Here is a 17,324-nt window from a genome sequence, read left to right on the forward strand (position 1 = left end):
TTTGAATTTTTCAGTCCATCGAGTTCTAAAAGTTTTTACAGCCATCTCTTAGCCTATAAATAGACTCTGCCTTAGTTAGTGACAAACCGGTTGTGATTTACTTAAGCACTCCCAAACTGCTCGAGTAAGCGTTAATTTATTGGGACCTTTTATAGTATAGGTAACTTACGCACAATACGCATATCGTATCGGTCTCATGTCGGCACAGTTGATGATAGGTAAAAAGAGCTCTGGAAGCCCGTAGAGGAAATTTATCTGAGCCCCATGCTCAGGTAGGTACTGTACTTTCATCGTGCACGAGAAATCTTCAACTAAGGGTAAAGCTTGTGCTTGGAGTAGGTACGACAAATAGTACAACGGGTGGGATTTGAACCGACGCGACGCCAACCTTTCGGATTTCAATCCGCTACTTTAACCGTTGAGCTATTGAAGCCTGATCAGGATTGGAAAGGAGTTACGACCCTCAGCAGTCAGGAATGTGATGTAGAAAGAGAGAGAATAATTATTCTTAGGTAGGCCCACGTTTAAATAGAAACCGCATAAGTGATATAAAGTTGAAATCATTCAAACAAACCCGCCGGCAATATTACCGAGCAATATAATAGCCGATCCACTTTAGAATTTAAATAACAACAATAACAACAAAATTGCATAAACTTTTCATGCTGTTATTTCCTTGTTAAGATAATTCCAATTCAATATTACGAATCGTGCGATCTAAACGTCTCATTATCCGGTTCAAATTTCCAGCCCACATTTGGTATTTAGAGTGAGACCTGCAGGACGGCGACATTCTATTGTTGAAGATTGCGATTCAGTTGCGAAAGGGCTTATGGTCTTCGCACACTCGATGCTTTTATGTGCTTTTACGCCGTTTCGGTGATGTGGCCACCCCATATTATGTTTAAAGGAGTTTGTTTTAACGAAATCGCTGTCACGTAGTCGTCGCTTTTCTAGTTCGGCCTCGGCCGACAACACGACGACGCCCTATAACAATTTCGTAATATATGTGTGTTATAATAATTATTTATGTTTATAAGTTTATAAGTTTATAACTTGGATGTTACTACGCCTAGGTGCATCGTGTATCGGTGTGATTGAGAATTTAGCTACCGCGTCTACTACAAACTTTTCAGTTGCATCGACGCTGCACCATATCTGTGTGATTACGACTGCAATTGCAGATTTGATCGCAGTATCATAATTATTATTGAATTGCATATTTTGACTGACTGTATCGTTTTCTTTAATTATACAATTACTCGCAGTATTCGATCGTTGTATGAAGAATTTCTTGGCAGGTACCTAGGTAACTACTGAAACTTAAGGCGGTACTTTACAAATACTCATGACTGTGGTATTCGATTGCATGCTAGTACGAGTAGATGGAGAAAATGTCAGAGCGTCAAAAGTAGCCAACTTCTTAATGTACTTACCTACTTATACAGATTGACGCGTTCATGTGACGTATCCGACTTCTTAAACTAAGTAATGCTTATCTAAAGTCTGCGGACTGCGGTTAATAGATACCTAGGTAGTCGCTAATTTAAGCTTTTGAAAAGCGATTAAATTGCCGATCGCTGAAGAGTGTGCTGAGGCCTTTATGAAGCTTGACAAATTTAGTAAATTATGCGTTGGTATGTTGGGCTAAATTGTTTATTATAAAATGATTATAATGTAATCGTATCGCGCTTTTAAGTTATAGCCCTGGGTATCGGCTGTTCTGTTGTGAAATCAAAGGACGTATATTTTCTGACTCTATCTTTAGGATCAGGAATTCGAGAATATTATTAAATTCTGATACTAACTTGCATTCATTCTGATTTCTGAACCTCTTTAATACGTTCGAATTAGTCGACAAACAATGGGGACGAATAACAACCCTTCAAGTTGAAAATTAAATAATTAAAGGGCCGTTTCACCTTTCTATCTATTGTCTTCGTCTGTTGTCGTCGTCAACTGATAGATGTCTATACATGGACATATCCAGCAGTCGTCAGATCTATCAGTGATCTCTTGTAGGGACTTTCACACATCGCGGTCTTGCATCGCCGGTATCCAGCAGTTCCTTCCATGTAACTCGTTTTGATGTATTCCACCAGGGTCTACCAACACTGCATTTTCCAGTGCAAGGTCATCATTCCAGAACCATGATACATCAACATCTTTTTGTTCTTAGAACTATATCCACCCATCAACTCGTTGATCTATGGTTGCTCTTATACCCATATATTCGTCACGATCATGATTTCAACCCAAGATCAAGCACGGGTCTTCTCTTAGAATGAAAAGTCCACCACGCTGACTAAATGCAAATTGGTAGACTTTACACATCTTTGAGAACATTATGGGAACTCTCACGCATACTGATTTCCTCAAGAGTCAAGATGCATTTATTGTCCGTAAAAGTTAGTGCTATTTAATTGCTTACAACTCATAAACATAGGAAGTCGGTTAAAAAGATAGAAGTGCATGCCCAAGATTGAAACGCATATAACCCCGAAAAGTCAAAGATGCTGCCCGGTAAATCTTAAACCACCAAATAGGAAGCCGAAGTCTTAACCACAAAGCTATCACTTAATAAACCATACATAAACCATATTATCCATTTATTTAAAGAAATCAGACAAGATAGATCGCAGAGATCACGGCAGTCCATTCCAGATTACAAAAGATTGAGAAATGCCTCGCAGAACGGCACAGTAAATACAAGAAGAAATCCGTTATTTTGAGCTTTTTCCATTGAATTTCGGTTATTTTGGGTGCAGCTTTAATACGTGTAACAGGATTTTTGCATACCGAATCCGATGCGCGCCTAACACCGGAATGATGACTGTTGGCCATGAAATGTGAAATAAAAATACCATTCCGGTTTCCAGCAGTGTGCTAACCTGTCCTGCCGCATATTTGAGGCTGTGGTCCAATTTTAGTACACTTGGGTGCTATGAATATGATCTGCCAAAATTGTAACAAATCTCAACCCATCATCCGGTCCACTACTGACCACGCGTCTTCTCTCAGAATGAGAACTGTTTAGCCCATACTAATCAGCACTTGGCCAGCGTGGTCCACCACGCTGGCCAAGTGCTGATTAGTAGACTTCACACACTTTGAGAACATTATGAAGAACTCAGGCATGCAGATTTCCTTGCGATGTTATCCTTCGCCGTTACAGCAAGTGATATTCAATTGAACGCATGAATTCCCGAAAGGCAGAAGTGCAGATCGTTTCGGTCGGGAGTTAAAAGATTCTCTAAAAACGGAACCTTTTAACTTGTACCATACAATCCATTCGTAGTTTTTTCATATCCCATCCCTAAATAACGACGCTATGAGGTCAGCTTTTGTATCCGTTGCATTAATGTTTGGTCATTCGCCATTTTGAAGCGCCATATACGCTAAATAGAGCAATAAAAATGCTATCGGCTATGCATATAAAATTAGCCTGTCTGTGTTGATATACCTATAGTGCGCGACAGGTTGAGATGGCAATCGGTATGGGGATGCCCTGCACACCCGCCCAGCCCCTGCGTTAACCCAGAGCGGGCGAGTGCAGGTGACGTCCTGGTCTGCGGGGCGTCTTCCCACCTCACCCCGATGAGCTGATGACAGGTCGATTGCCATTTCGACCTGTCGCGAACTATACAGCTACCTATCTAGTAGTTTACTTATTGTTCTTTTGCTTAAGTAAAGTCTACGTGACCGATTTCTTAATTGAGATCGTCCGATAATATTTCACTGAATACAAAATACAAGTTTAAGTAATGATCATTATAATAATACAAGTTTATGTTCGCGACTTCGTCCGCGTGGTCTCCACAAATTTCAAACCCCTATTTCACCCCCTTAGGGGTTGAATTTTCAAAAATCCTTTCTTAGCGGATGCTTATGTAATAATGGCTATGTGCATTCTGCATGCCAAATTTCAGCCCGATCCGTCCATAGTTTGAGCTGTGCGTTGATAGATCAGTCAGTCAGCCAGTCAGTCAGTCACCTTTTATATTTAGATTTTTATGTCAGCATATTTTAATAATGGGGCCACTAAAAATTTAGAAGATTTTTAAAAAAATAAAAACCAACTTCTATACCTAACCAAGTTTGTAGATTAAAAATTTAAAAATAATTTAATTTATTACCGAATATAATTGTAAACAAGACTCTTCTACTCTTAGTCTGTAGAAAAGAGAAGAAGATAGTTCTATAATAATATTTTTTGGGGTCCGGTGCCAATGCCAGTTTCAAACAAATTAACATCAAAAATGTAAAGTCAGCTCATTACCTGTGACGTGAGGTCCATGATGCAATCGCACAGCGCTTCGGGGAGGGGCGTGAACTGCCCCTGGTACGCAGGCGTCACGATGCAGTCTTCTATGTCACCTGCCGACAAACAAATTGATTTTATACACATGTTTCTGAGATAAACACGAGATATCCGGAGGAAATTGTGGAATATTAATTAAAATATTGGAGTATACCTAAACGTTTTTTTTGTTATTTTCTTTTTAAGTTTACCAATAGCTTATAACATTAGGTACATAAATAACAATTTTAATTTTACAAAATACTTTAGTAAAATGATAGGCTAATTATAGAACACAGAATGCTTAGGGAGAGACAAGTTATCCTACAACTAAAACTAAGTTTTCTTGAAAGGGCCACTTTTTTGAGCAGATAAATTAATCTACTGAAACTTGGAGAAGTCTGATAGGGGTATTATCGACAACACTAATAATGTCACGCTGTAAAATAAAATAAACTAAACCTCTTTTATTCAGCCAAAACACAAATAAACAAACAAAGATCCCACTAGATTACAACATGGGGTTATTCAAGAGGCGGACGGTACCTAATCACTTAACATCAAGTGACCCGCATTCTCGTTTGCTCGCTATCTCTATTTAAAAAAAAAGTTATCGCACCCGGGGAATCAAGAAGCCTATCAAAGTTTATGCTCCTTGGTTAATCGAGACCCTGTAGGTACTCACTTCTTAAATCTAGCTTAATATCTACATATTGATATGTCGGCTGAACGAGGCGCTGCCCCGTAAATTGTAATAAAGTTATGTTGTGCCTAGTTATTCATACTGTTATCATCCACAGCTGAACATACTCGTAGACCTTTCTGAGGGCGCGCCACAACATAATTACGATCGTCTGATTTTCTCATACAGTCACTTCCTGCCACCTTTTTGAGGTAATTAGTCTGTCTTTGGATCTATAAGATCTGAAAATGTTAAAATTTTTATGACGTCGATTAGCAGTCGGGTCAGCAGTCTCTCAAATTAAGATGAGATCCAGTTTCTGTGGCCGCATTATACTAAAATTACGTTGATACATATTATTACTAACCCGAAACAATTTAAAATTTTTGAAAATCATTTGTTCTTTCGTGGTAAAAATATTTGTGTTCATCTCCAAAATGCAAGTTATCTCTGTGCCAACTTTTGTCATGAACAGTTTACTATAGCGGAGTCGTGAAAAGTCACCATAACCGAATAGTCATTTACGGTGCATTCATAACCCTTTATACGTAAGGCATAGAAACTTCGCTAGACAATAGACATGCTATCCACTTGAACAACTCGTAAACCGAGTTCTACCACCAAAGTTAGAACTTTGAAGGACCGAGCTGAGACCTAACTTAAATGCTAGATCGTTTCAAACTAATTCTGTTCTAACCCCTTGAGCCTCTTACACTAGATCTAATGGCATATGTATTGCAAGAGTTTAACGATAAACAAAAGTTTTTACCATTAAAATTTAATTTAATTTAATTTAAAATAACTTTATTGTTACTAAAATTACAGAGAGTAAGAATACAGGATACACTTAAAAAACAAAGGGCGACCTTATCACTAAAGTGATCTCTTCCAGGCAACCCATACTTAAGAACTTATAGAACTGTAAGACTGAACTGTGAACTGTTAAATATTATATGCTTCATCATCATCATAATGATCAACCCATCGCCGGCTCACTGCAGAGCACGGGTCTCCTCTCAGAGTGAGAAGGGTTTGGCCATAGTCTACCACGCTGGCCATGTGCGGATTGGTAGACGTCACACACCTTTGAGAACATTATGGAGAACTCTCAGGTATGCAGGTTTCCTCAAGATGTTTTCCTACACCGTTAAAGCAAGTGATATTTAATTACTTAAAAAACGCACATAACTTCGAAAAGTTAGAGGTGCGTGCCCGGGATCGAACTCCCTTCGAATATTATGCTTAGATCGCGATATAAAGACATTAGGATTCATAAAACCGTTGGAACAATATTTTTTTTTAAAACAAAAACTTTACCTTTTTTCTTTTTAAAGTTGTGATAATACATATATCGGTTCTATATTGGAGTAAAGTGGTTTTGTGTATTCTATCCTCCTGTAAAGCTGTTATGAACGATATTTTGGCGTATATCTCAAAGAATCAAAGTGCAAATTGCAAAGAGCGTATGCGTTAAAACTTTTCAATAACATTTGTATCTACGAACAAAGGCACAGTTATATTTCCGTACGAGAAATAGAACTGCAACTGGCAATGCAAACGCAAATATTGGTTCTGAAATGAAACCATCAGTCAGAAATGGTCAAAGGCAATTGTGTGTGATCTATGTTTTTGAACCTCTTCCAGGCTAACTAACGCTTTCTATCGTTGGGATATCACTTTTCAATAAATGGGAAAAGATTTAATTAATATCTTCAGACTTCAGTGACTTGGGCACTCGATTTTATATAGTACCAATCTGGCTAGGTATAGCATTAGTACCGTATCTAGTTACGTACACAGTAACAAGGTAATGTGTTTTTTAGTCTTTACCAATGGCTTGTTTTAATTCTGAAATTGTTTTTCAGAGTCTCATACCTTAAGGTGCTTACATTTAGTCTATGCGAGCACAGTTTTTAGCCATCTGTGTAACGGTGTTGTGTATAAAAGTCTATACAAAACTAACTTCTGCCCGCGGCTTTCATCCCCTATTTCACCACCCTTATGGGCGAATTTTCAAAAAATCCTGAAACACGTATTTCTTCATTTGTGACCGAAAACCCAAATACTAATTGTCGTGCAAATAACTTGAAAAATGACGGACTTTCATACAAACTTCCATCCCCCATTTAACCCACCTAGGGGTGGAATTTCGTAAAATACTTTCTTAGTGGATACCTACTCTTTACAAAGAATAGACCCTCCAAATTTCATGTCTCTAGGACTAGCGGTTTAGGCTGTGCGTTGATATATATGTCAGTCAGTCAGTCAGGACTTTGAATTTTATATCTATACAAAATTGACAGACCACGTCTAAACGTAGTGTTTTTGCGTTTAGCCACAGTGTTTAGCTCCCTGATTCTAAAACTAGCTCTAACTAACTGGCGTAACGTAACCTGTATTGCTACATCAACTTAAATACAACTTCCACAAATGAAGGCGTTGTTTAGAGCAATTCAATTTCAGTGGTGTACTTTCATTAGGTAAGTTATCCGTGCTGAAGCGCCATTGGAAGTCATATCCTATGGCCGTGGGAGCGGGGAGTTAGCGTGGTGCCCATAAATTGTGATCACAATGCAGTCGCAGCGTAGTTGCCCTGTTTTGGCAATGCGCCAAACTACTTTGCCCCAAGGTGTATGAGATAGCGATTTAACGATATTCCTCTATAACTGTAGTTTCATTTTGTAATGCATGAGCTTTTCGTCTATTTTTTTACTCGTATATTTTGTTTAGATGTTTATGCCTCCGTGATTATTCAAGTTTCTCTATATTCAGGTTAAGTAGATGTTTGGGTTTAGTAAAGTCAAGCTGTTATCTATTATAGAAGAGTGAGTTAACGTGGTACGACAGACTTATCGCCTTTGGACTTAATAAAACTTTGTTGTCTTCGATGTCATTTGTCGTACAATATAATTAAATTATTACGAGTCGCGTGAAGTATTCTCATGTCATGTAGTTATGCTAGCCTGTAGAGTAAATACAACGGCATATTTGGTTTTCTCAAGCAAATCGTTCGGTGGATCCGCTCGTCCACTCAGACAACGTGTGTGTTGTCGTGAACAAATTGTGCGTGTTAATTGCTAACAATGCTTGCTCTTCCGCACTTAGCGTCCTAAATGGTGGTATTTCCTTGTAGCTATAATATGGTACTGGTAGCTTTTGCTCGAGGGTACATCCGCGAATAAATTTTATATAAGTCCCGCAAATTGCTATTGTGCTGGAACCATGTCTCATTAACATCGAAATGACGTCATTTTGACGTCAGCCGAAATAAAAATATACCATCAGCTCGAAACTTCAGACTAGTGCTGACGTCACTAAAATGGCGGCCACGCGCATTAGTAATTTGCGGGACTTATACCAGGTTCAAGAGCTTACATTAATATCGGTGAGTTCATCCGCATAGATATTGGTTATTTAAAATTGAACTTCAATTTTTCTAAGTATATTTATTGTAGTTGTTACTGGTACAAGAAACAAATCTAAATATATACAAGGAAAAGGTGGCTGGCTGACTGACTGACTGACTGACTGACTGTTCTATCAACGCACAGCTCAAACTATTAGACAGATCGGGCTGAAATTTGGTAGGTATGTGGATAGCTATTACGACGTAGGCATCCGCTAAGGAAGGATTTTTGAAAATCTGCAGTGAAATAGCTTATCACGAGCCAGATTCAAAGAGGTCCTTACCTCCTTAGCTAGTGAGGCGAGGATAACGAAGTGCTGCGCGATTGCCTCTTCAGCCAACCTACATACACACGAGCTGAACTTGCCTTGTTAAAGATCTTCTTCAGAGACGCTGGGAACATTTTTGGCAGATGAAGCTTTTGTTTATTAATTTTATGGAATGTAGAGCAAACTAAATAATTGCTTGTTAGTTGTTACCTACTTTTAAAGCTACTTTAAATTAATTAGGAAGTTTTTTAACCGCATAGTTATACTTATAACTAGCTGTAGGCCGCGGCTTCGTCCGCGTGGATAGAGGTTTTTAAAAATCTCGTGGGAACTTTTGATTTTCTAGGAAAAAGTAGCCTATTCGTAGTAGCCCGTTCCCGAGATGCAAGTTATCTCAGCACCAACTTTTTTTTATTTTTTTTTATTAAACGCGTGAGTATTTAAAAATCCCGTGGCATCACCACCATTTAAGAATGCGATTCCTTACAGCATCAAGGATGAGGAGTTGGGTCCTCGAGTTCAACGACAGTCTTTACTGAGGTATACAGAGATATATATGATAAACGTACCGTTTTGTTGAAAATCGCGAAAAACCCGTTTTTGTAACCTTTGACCCCGAGTAAATTTTTTTCCAGGTGTCGGATCAATGAGAACTTTTCACTTTTCATTTGTAATAGTGTTTTGAACAATCCTACAAATTTTCAGCCAAGTGTAAATTATTGTAACCTTGGAGTCTAAATTGACCGGGCTAAGATAAGCAATAAGCAATATTAAACTACATAATTAATTATCATCTATCAATTATTATTATCAGAAATTATTACTATATTATTATTTCATTACATGGAGCATTCGTTTGTCAAGCAAGTCACTTTGTTGAAAGAATTCGTTTACTGTATAAAAATTCTTAGCAAGTAACCATTTTTTGGGGGGTAAGGGGGTGCGCTAACATCTTAGCACCCCAAATGTCAACCTCACCTGCATGTGGTGCCCCCTGCGAATCAGCGGACGAGGATATGACGACCGAAGAATGGCGGGATAACCATTCCATATGGCTTGGCTTTAAATAACACAGACCAGAGACGGGCAGCAGCGTCACTGGTGCGAAATAGCCTACAGCCCTGCGCTGACCAACCCGCCTGCCCAGCGTGATCAGTATGGGCACTATTTCTAATGAGCAGCGCCAATTTGGCGCGCTCTTGCCTCTTAGAAAGGCCTATGTCCAGCAGTGGACGCAAACAGGCTGATGGATTGGAACCATTTTTTGAGCTTGTAAATAAATTGTTTTGTTGGGAGCGTTTTTATTTCCATAGGTAGCTTGTTAAAATATCTTAATGCACATGGCGTAACAATTTTTCTGATAAAGTGTTGTTTTTGAAATTCTATCGAATAAGATAGTACCGATAGATATAGTAAGAGAGTAGTAGAATAGATATATGTAGATTAGTATAGATTGACTAGAGACTACCAGCAGCTTTGCTCCCGTGGAAATCACGAAAAACCCAGCCTAGTTCTTTGTCTACATTTTGATTTCTAGGTTCAAGGGGTTGGTCAGAACGTTGATGAGTTCCTAAGCTATTAAAAGATTTAGTATGGATTCTCACGGTTACAATCACACCGATCTATTAAAAATATGCTCCTGAAAAAAGCATATTACACAATTGAAGATTATCTAAATGATAAAAGAGCGTGGATTTGACCTGCAGCTCGTTCCAGCAACGCACAAGACTGCAAATACTATTTTATACATGGCATAATCTTGTACCTATATCAAATATTTGAAAAGAGCAACCGCCGAGTTTCTTGCTGGTTCTTCTCGGTAGGAAAGGCATTCCGAACCAGTGGTAGATGCATCCGACTATTCGAAAGTACTTGTAAAAGTTTATTTGAATAAAAAAGATTTTTTTATTATTATTTATTTATGGTTATTTTGTAAGTACATGGGTAAATAGCATCCTTGTCTCACTGTACAACCACACATCTACGATCAACTACACCTATCAAGCATCTTGTATTCGATAAAATCGGCAAGCAATAAAATGTGGGTGTAATCTTGTAAAGCGTAAAGGTGCCGAACGCATATAAAATATTCATTTATGGATGACGGAATGTGTGGGATCACCAAGGCTGCGGAATGCAACATGCGCTAATAAATTGAACTTGCGCTCGCAAATATTTCGCATGCTCACAGAATTTTATATGGAAATTTTACTGCATACTCTTTTGAACTTTATTTTTTAGGGTTCAAAAGGAAAACGGTGCCTTTATAGGATTACTTCGTTGTCTGTCTGTCAATTCGGGGAAATCCAAACCTATAGGCTATAGGGTACTTCCTGTTGACCTATATGTTGGCAGATAGAGCAAGTAAACTGTGAATATGTGGTTAAATCACAGAAGAAATGAAAAATAAGACAAAATTAAATAATTAGTTTACTAAATCACATCAATGGAGCTGTCCGTCATTAACTTGTACAGCTGTGGGAGCGATATATTTTTATTATATCTACTGGTTTAAGAGTTCTTGTAAGCCACAAAGCAAATTAAGAAGAAGTTCTTGTACGATGGTTGGTACGGAACTCTTCGTGTGCGAGGCCGACTCGCAGGTTTTATTTTATTTTATATATGCCTGCGGCATCGATATTGCGTGTTTGATGAATTGGCTGGATAGGAAGCCATTTTTAATTTATAATATTGAAAGTATTTCGCAATGGATATTATATGGCTACCATATTGCTTTTAAATTAGTTCACTAAAGTTTAAAAAATTTAATAAGTGGGTAAGTCTGGTCATAAATAGGACTGTTCTCTGCGCATCTTTCTAGTGCCGCGACTTCAAACAAAAAATCAAACAGTAGTATACTCTAGGACTAGAACCGTACTAAAAACACTAGACTACTAGTTTTTACAATAGGTAGCTTTTGTGTTACCAATACATTTCAAAATTTCGTAATGTACCTGCCTACCTTCTCTTAGATTGTGTTGAGCTTGTACTTGAATATACGTGCGATTGAATTGTAATCTAGCTGCATTAATTAATCAACAACCAATTCAGACCAAAACATTTCACACATTAATCCTTAGATTGGTACCGATTCTGAGCACAACCAAATTTTAGAGTATTCGCATCCTCTTCTTACTAATGTAACATGAGAATGACAGACACAGATTGACAGTTTTAAATTTAATTCCTAGATGGTGAACCCGTGATTTTAGCGCACAGTCGCGAGCCTACTGTTTAAATTTGTAGCGTTCACTAAAATTTTGAGTCTTTAAATGTAAAGTTCATGTTCTGTCCCTTTTTAGCATTGTTAAAAAGGAAAGGATGCAGATACTCTAAATTTAGTTTAGAGAAAGACAACGGAATCGGTGCCATTGTGCAAGGAATCAAAAGCTTATAGGTCCAAAGCCGACTCCATGTATTTCTCAATTCCACAGATCGCCACGTGGGAGAGCTTGCATCGTAAATACCGAGCTTAACGATCGGTTGCGAAAAAAAAAGATAAATTTTATGCGTACACTTTTTGTGTCAACGTTGTAAAGGTGGCCACACACTGGCAGTTTAAAACTTGGAGCGCAGAGCGGCCAGGCCGCGCAGCCATCACCCTGTTAGTTATTTCACGATCATCAGTACCCTTATTATAAATGCGAAAGTGTATTGGTTTGTCCTTCAATCACGTCGCAACGGAGCAACGGATCGACGTGATTTTTTGCATGGGTATATTTTAAGGCCTGGAAAGGGATATAGGCTACTTTTTATTCCAGAAAATCAAAGAGTTCCTACGGGATTTTAAAAACCTAAATCTACACGCACGAAGTCGCGGGCATCAGCTAGTACTTTAATAAAACAGAAAAATTGGCAATAAGATAGAACTGCGCAGATTGATTATTGTAATGGCTAAATTTCCTTCTCCTGCGACCTAGCAGTTGCCGAGAACTAAGGGCGTTTACTGCACTCATCTGTATTCGGTTCATTTCCGTGATTTTCCGAAGTGGCCGTCTTACAAATACGTACTCATTCGATTCGTAATTTGACAGAATCCTTGATTTCACAGATGAGTGCACATACGCCCTTACTGTGTTCGACATCTCGAGTTGTCGACAGGTCTAAACACTGTTAACTACCTCCAGTTTCTACATTGTGAATTTGCCACTGCTTCAGTGAATATCATTCAGAGGTAAGTTTGGTCAACGATCAAATAACTGTTCAGACTGTGTTTGGCCGGCTTAAATGTTGAGTCATACGTTGCCCTTGAGCGAGGTAAATTGCATAGTAAGTACCAGTACATTAGCTAAGATTACGTGATGTCAATAGGGCGCCATTTTTGTAGTTTGCCGACGGGATTATAATGACAAATTTTTAGAAGATTTTTGGATGGATAACTTTTCAGAAACTTTACTTAGATAAGTACTTACATATTGTTATATCTATTTAAAATAGAATATATATCTAATGAGTTACACCGCAAAAAATAGTCTTGATCCTATTCAGAAATTTTGTGAAAATAATTTATTCTTTTCAGTACAATTTCTATGATGTCCAAACCATAATACTTCATTAATTAATAACTATTTTAAAATGTTGGCATCAGGTAAAAATGTCATCTGTATAATATCAATGTTAGTAAGCAGTGGCGTGCAGCTCATAGAGGCATAAAAGCACTGCTTACCTAAGAAATAGTTACCCTAGTTGAAATAGCTTAATGCTCAATGTAAATAGGTACCTTCCTAAATACTGCTTACCCTGGCTTTGAACCCTGTGCACGCCACTGTTAGTAAGTATACTAAGTAATTTCCAACGTCTACGTTTAACCTACTTACGTCTTTATATTACTAGTAGCTTATTCCCGCGATTTCTCCAGCGTGGACTGCATAAATTTCAAATCCCTATTTTACACCCTTAGGGGTTCAATTTCCAAAAATTCTTTCATTGCAGATATCTACGTCATAATAGCTATCTGCATGCCAAATTTCAGCCCGATCCGTTCAGTAGTTGGAGCTGTGCGTTGGTAGATAAGTCAGACTAACTGATTTGACTATGCTGGTTAGAATTCACGCGTTCTTATCACAAGACCTACGGTTTTTACCATATAGTACAGTAGCCGGCAGGTAATACTATACATCAATCTTTAGAAAGAGATTTCGGCTTCGTAGAGCGTTGTCTCTGTCACTCGTACCTATGTGACGTTTTGTCGGTCTCAACAACAACGACAACGCTCTATGAAACTGTTATCTCTTTCTAAAGGTCGATTTACAATATTTCCAGCCGGGTACTGTACTATAACTGTAAAGCTATCGATAACAAAAAGAAGATCCATGTTCCCCCGGTGTATCGACAAAGTCGCGGTAATCTGATAGTTCGTAATATATCGACCCCAAGTTCGAGATGTACTCAGTCTCCTGATTTAAGCCAAGGTCCCAACGGGTCATTTTACAGAGTTAAAGCCACGTTAAAGGTTTGGCCACAAACAACGTGCGACGGCAGTACCAGGCAATGACGTCACAATGAAAGCATGATTGCACTGACGCGACGTGGACGTAGCATCTAGAGATTGGTTAACAAGGCACGTTAAAGTGGGCAGTGCTATGCAGCAGCTTACATAATCATCATTCAGCAGGTCTTGACGTCTATTCTAGACGGTTTTATTTCAAGACTTGGCGCAAAAAAAGCCGATGATATCAGATGCAATCGCAGCGCTGCGCTGGTTTGCCTCTTCGCTCTTCTACGCTCGCTCTAATATTATATCAACCGGACGTCATGTTGCACTCTGCCTTTCCACGGCATTTTGTATCACAACTTCAAGGAGTCGTTGCTATCCCGCGCTCTGTTTAACCAAGGCTTTAACTGAATTAATGAGACGCCCACGGATTTTAATCAATATATAAACGGATTTAATAATACTAATTGTCCAATAAATCTATGGTTACTTCGAACGATAAAATTTACCGTTAAATTAAACGCACAGCCGATTTAGCATATAATTTCCATTGGAGGTGAAATCTTGTTTACAAAGTTTTTAAAGATTAACCTATAGTAGATTAACGGAGGTAGGTAGGTGACAGTGCGATTTTGGGAGTTAGAGTTTCCTGGTCAGGGTCAACATTCAGAAAGCACTGGATATTTTTCGAATGGATTCTGTTTTTGTATATTTATATTGTAAAAAGAGCTTAAAGAAAAGAAAATCATCATCTTCATCAACCGATAGAGATAGACGTCCACTGCTGGACATAGGTATCCAGTAGCTCCCTGCGACTCGTCTGATGTCGTCCGTCCACCTAGTGGGGGTCTTCCAACACTAGTGTCTTCCGATGCGAGGTCGCCATTCCAGCACCTTGAGACCCTAACGTCTATCGGTTTTACGAACACGGTTAAAAAAGAGAAAATACAGCGAAAAAAATATTTTCAAAAATTAAAGAAAATTGTAAATGAATTTTTGCAAAATCTATTTTCCCCCTTTCGTCATCAGACTTCAGGATAATTGGCGTGCACGCGATGCTTTAAGTTTGAAACATAGTTTGAAACTAATTTACGGCTTTCAGCGAAGTGATTCGCAAACTTTACATTCTTGTTGAGCATAAGTACTTAGTTGATATATTGAAGACCGTTTACACTGCACATTTTGTTTGTCGACAATTTGATTGTAAGCATTTTAAGCTTGTAAAATAGTTAAATAATAAATTTATTTTATTTTATTTTATTTAACAGGAAAACTTACAGCTAATATGAAAAAATGAATAGGTAAAAACAGAAGAAGATTAAAGCTAGTGACAAGTTTTCACAGATAGAATACAAAGAATAACAAAAAAACTCGACTGGGGGAAAGAAAATTCAGAGAAAAGTAATAAAATAAAAAAACGAGAAACGAGATCTGGCCAACGAATTATTTAACTGAAGTATGAGCGTTAAATTCCGAAAAGTGGTACCAGTGATGCAGAATAGGTCCAAATTTTTGTCATTTTTACAAATTTTATTAAACGATGAGGCAGATCTAAGCATAAACGAGTTTCTAAGAAAATTGGTATGCGTATGCGGTGTGTGAAACATTGAAAAGAAGCGAGGATGAGTATTGCTAGGGACTTTAAAGTGTAACTTCTCAAGAAGCGGCGCACAGTCAACTGAGTTATTTGCAATATTGATTAGATAGGAAATATCACTTATATATCTCCGAGTGGTCAGTGGTAATAGGTGCAACTGGGCACAAATGCCTTCGTAGCTTGTATTAGATTTGAGTTTAAATTTGTATTTGAGGAACCGTAATAATACAATAATAATTATCTTATTTGAAATGTATTATACACGATATTAAAGTATCTATACCTACAAAAATATACCTTATTAGGGGGGTTTCAGAGAATTTTTTTTAAGCATTACTTAAATGTCGTAACTACCAGAATAAAATGCTTAAAACGCGCCATTTTAAAGCGTCCAGTTTTACGGTCATAAGTACGATTTTAGTCCTTACTAGATGATGCCCGCGACTTCGTCCGCGTGGATTTAGCTTTTTAAAAATCCTGTGGAAACTCTTCAATTTTCCGGGATAAAAAGTTTTGACACGACAGTTGACCGATAGAGTTAAAATGGCGCGTGAGAACTCATTTTGTACGGATAATAGGTAAGTATAAGTAGATTGGTGAGGTGGATTGAGCGGCAATAGCCTAGTAGTTAAGACGTCGGCCTCCTATTCGGGAGGTCGGGGGTTCGACCCCGGGCAAGCAGCTCTTACTTTTCGAATTCATAATATACTAGCGACCCGGGGGGCTTCGCACGGTTAGCTTATTCCATTTTTCGTAGGGATCTCTAATTTTTGTTAAAATAAAATATAGCCTATGTCACTCAAGAATAATGTAACTTTCTACTGGTGAAAGAATTTTCAAAATCGGTTCAGTAGTTCCAGAGATTACGCCCTACAAACAAACTTGCAAATATTACCTCTTTATAATATTATAGTATAGATGTACATTTTACGCTAAGTTATTCGAAACAAATTCAATAATGTAAGTGGTGATTAAACTAATTTAATTAGAAGAATTCTATGGAGTTTTATCTCCACTTATATTTTTAATTTCTTTGCGAACAACTCAGCATTAAACAACTAAATATCATTAGCTGCAAAATATATGGTGAGGAAACCTGCATGCCTGCGTGGACAAGGGCCATAATATTATTATGATACAAGCACAATTGCGTGATACGTCATGGCACAAGTCTAGCCACGGCAAACAAGTTTATGGCCTGTCAAGCTTGTTATGAAAGCATTTCTTTGCTAATAGATTTCAAAGCAAACAAGATTAAAATGATAATTAAGTGAATTTTAATATTGTTCCAGTCTATCGCATAAACTTTAATTAGTTTTAGCGCAAGCTTTTAGCATCTATAAGTGTCGTCTGCGCGCTAAATTATGATATAAAAAAACATCTTAAGTTTTTTTAATGTGCTTTGAGGAAAGTTACAGGTACTTACCAATAATTTAATCTATCACACTTACCTTTATTAAAATGTGTATAAATATTCAATGTGTATAAATATGCAATGGCCTGATATGGCGTCTTGCTAGCTTTTGCTCGCAACTTCTTTCGCGGTAGGTATATACATATATTACATAATAATTAACAACCTAAAGCTAGCACTTGGGAAAAATGTAGCTATATATTAGTAAAAAAAGGAATAGGA

At 37.8% G+C, this 17,324-nt stretch overlaps 1 protein-coding gene across 1 annotated transcript in view; it reads right to left on the bottom strand.

Annotated features, from left to right (window-relative positions):
- ko (Stork-head domain-containing protein knockout) overlaps positions 1 to 17,324 on the bottom strand; it is a 240,075-nt gene that overhangs the window by 39,801 nt on the left and 182,950 nt on the right. Inside the window, exon 4 of the mRNA XM_034968385.2 lies at positions 4,280 to 4,377. Within this exon, the coding sequence (XP_034824276.1) occupies positions 4,280 to 4,377 (98 nt within the window). The remainder of the gene's footprint in view (positions 1 to 4,279; positions 4,378 to 17,324) is intronic.

This window comes from Maniola hyperantus, chromosome 5 (genome assembly GCF_902806685.2).
Source record: "Maniola hyperantus chromosome 5, iAphHyp1.2, whole genome shotgun sequence".
Taxonomy (NCBI): Eukaryota; Metazoa; Arthropoda; class Insecta; order Lepidoptera; family Nymphalidae; genus Maniola; species Maniola hyperantus.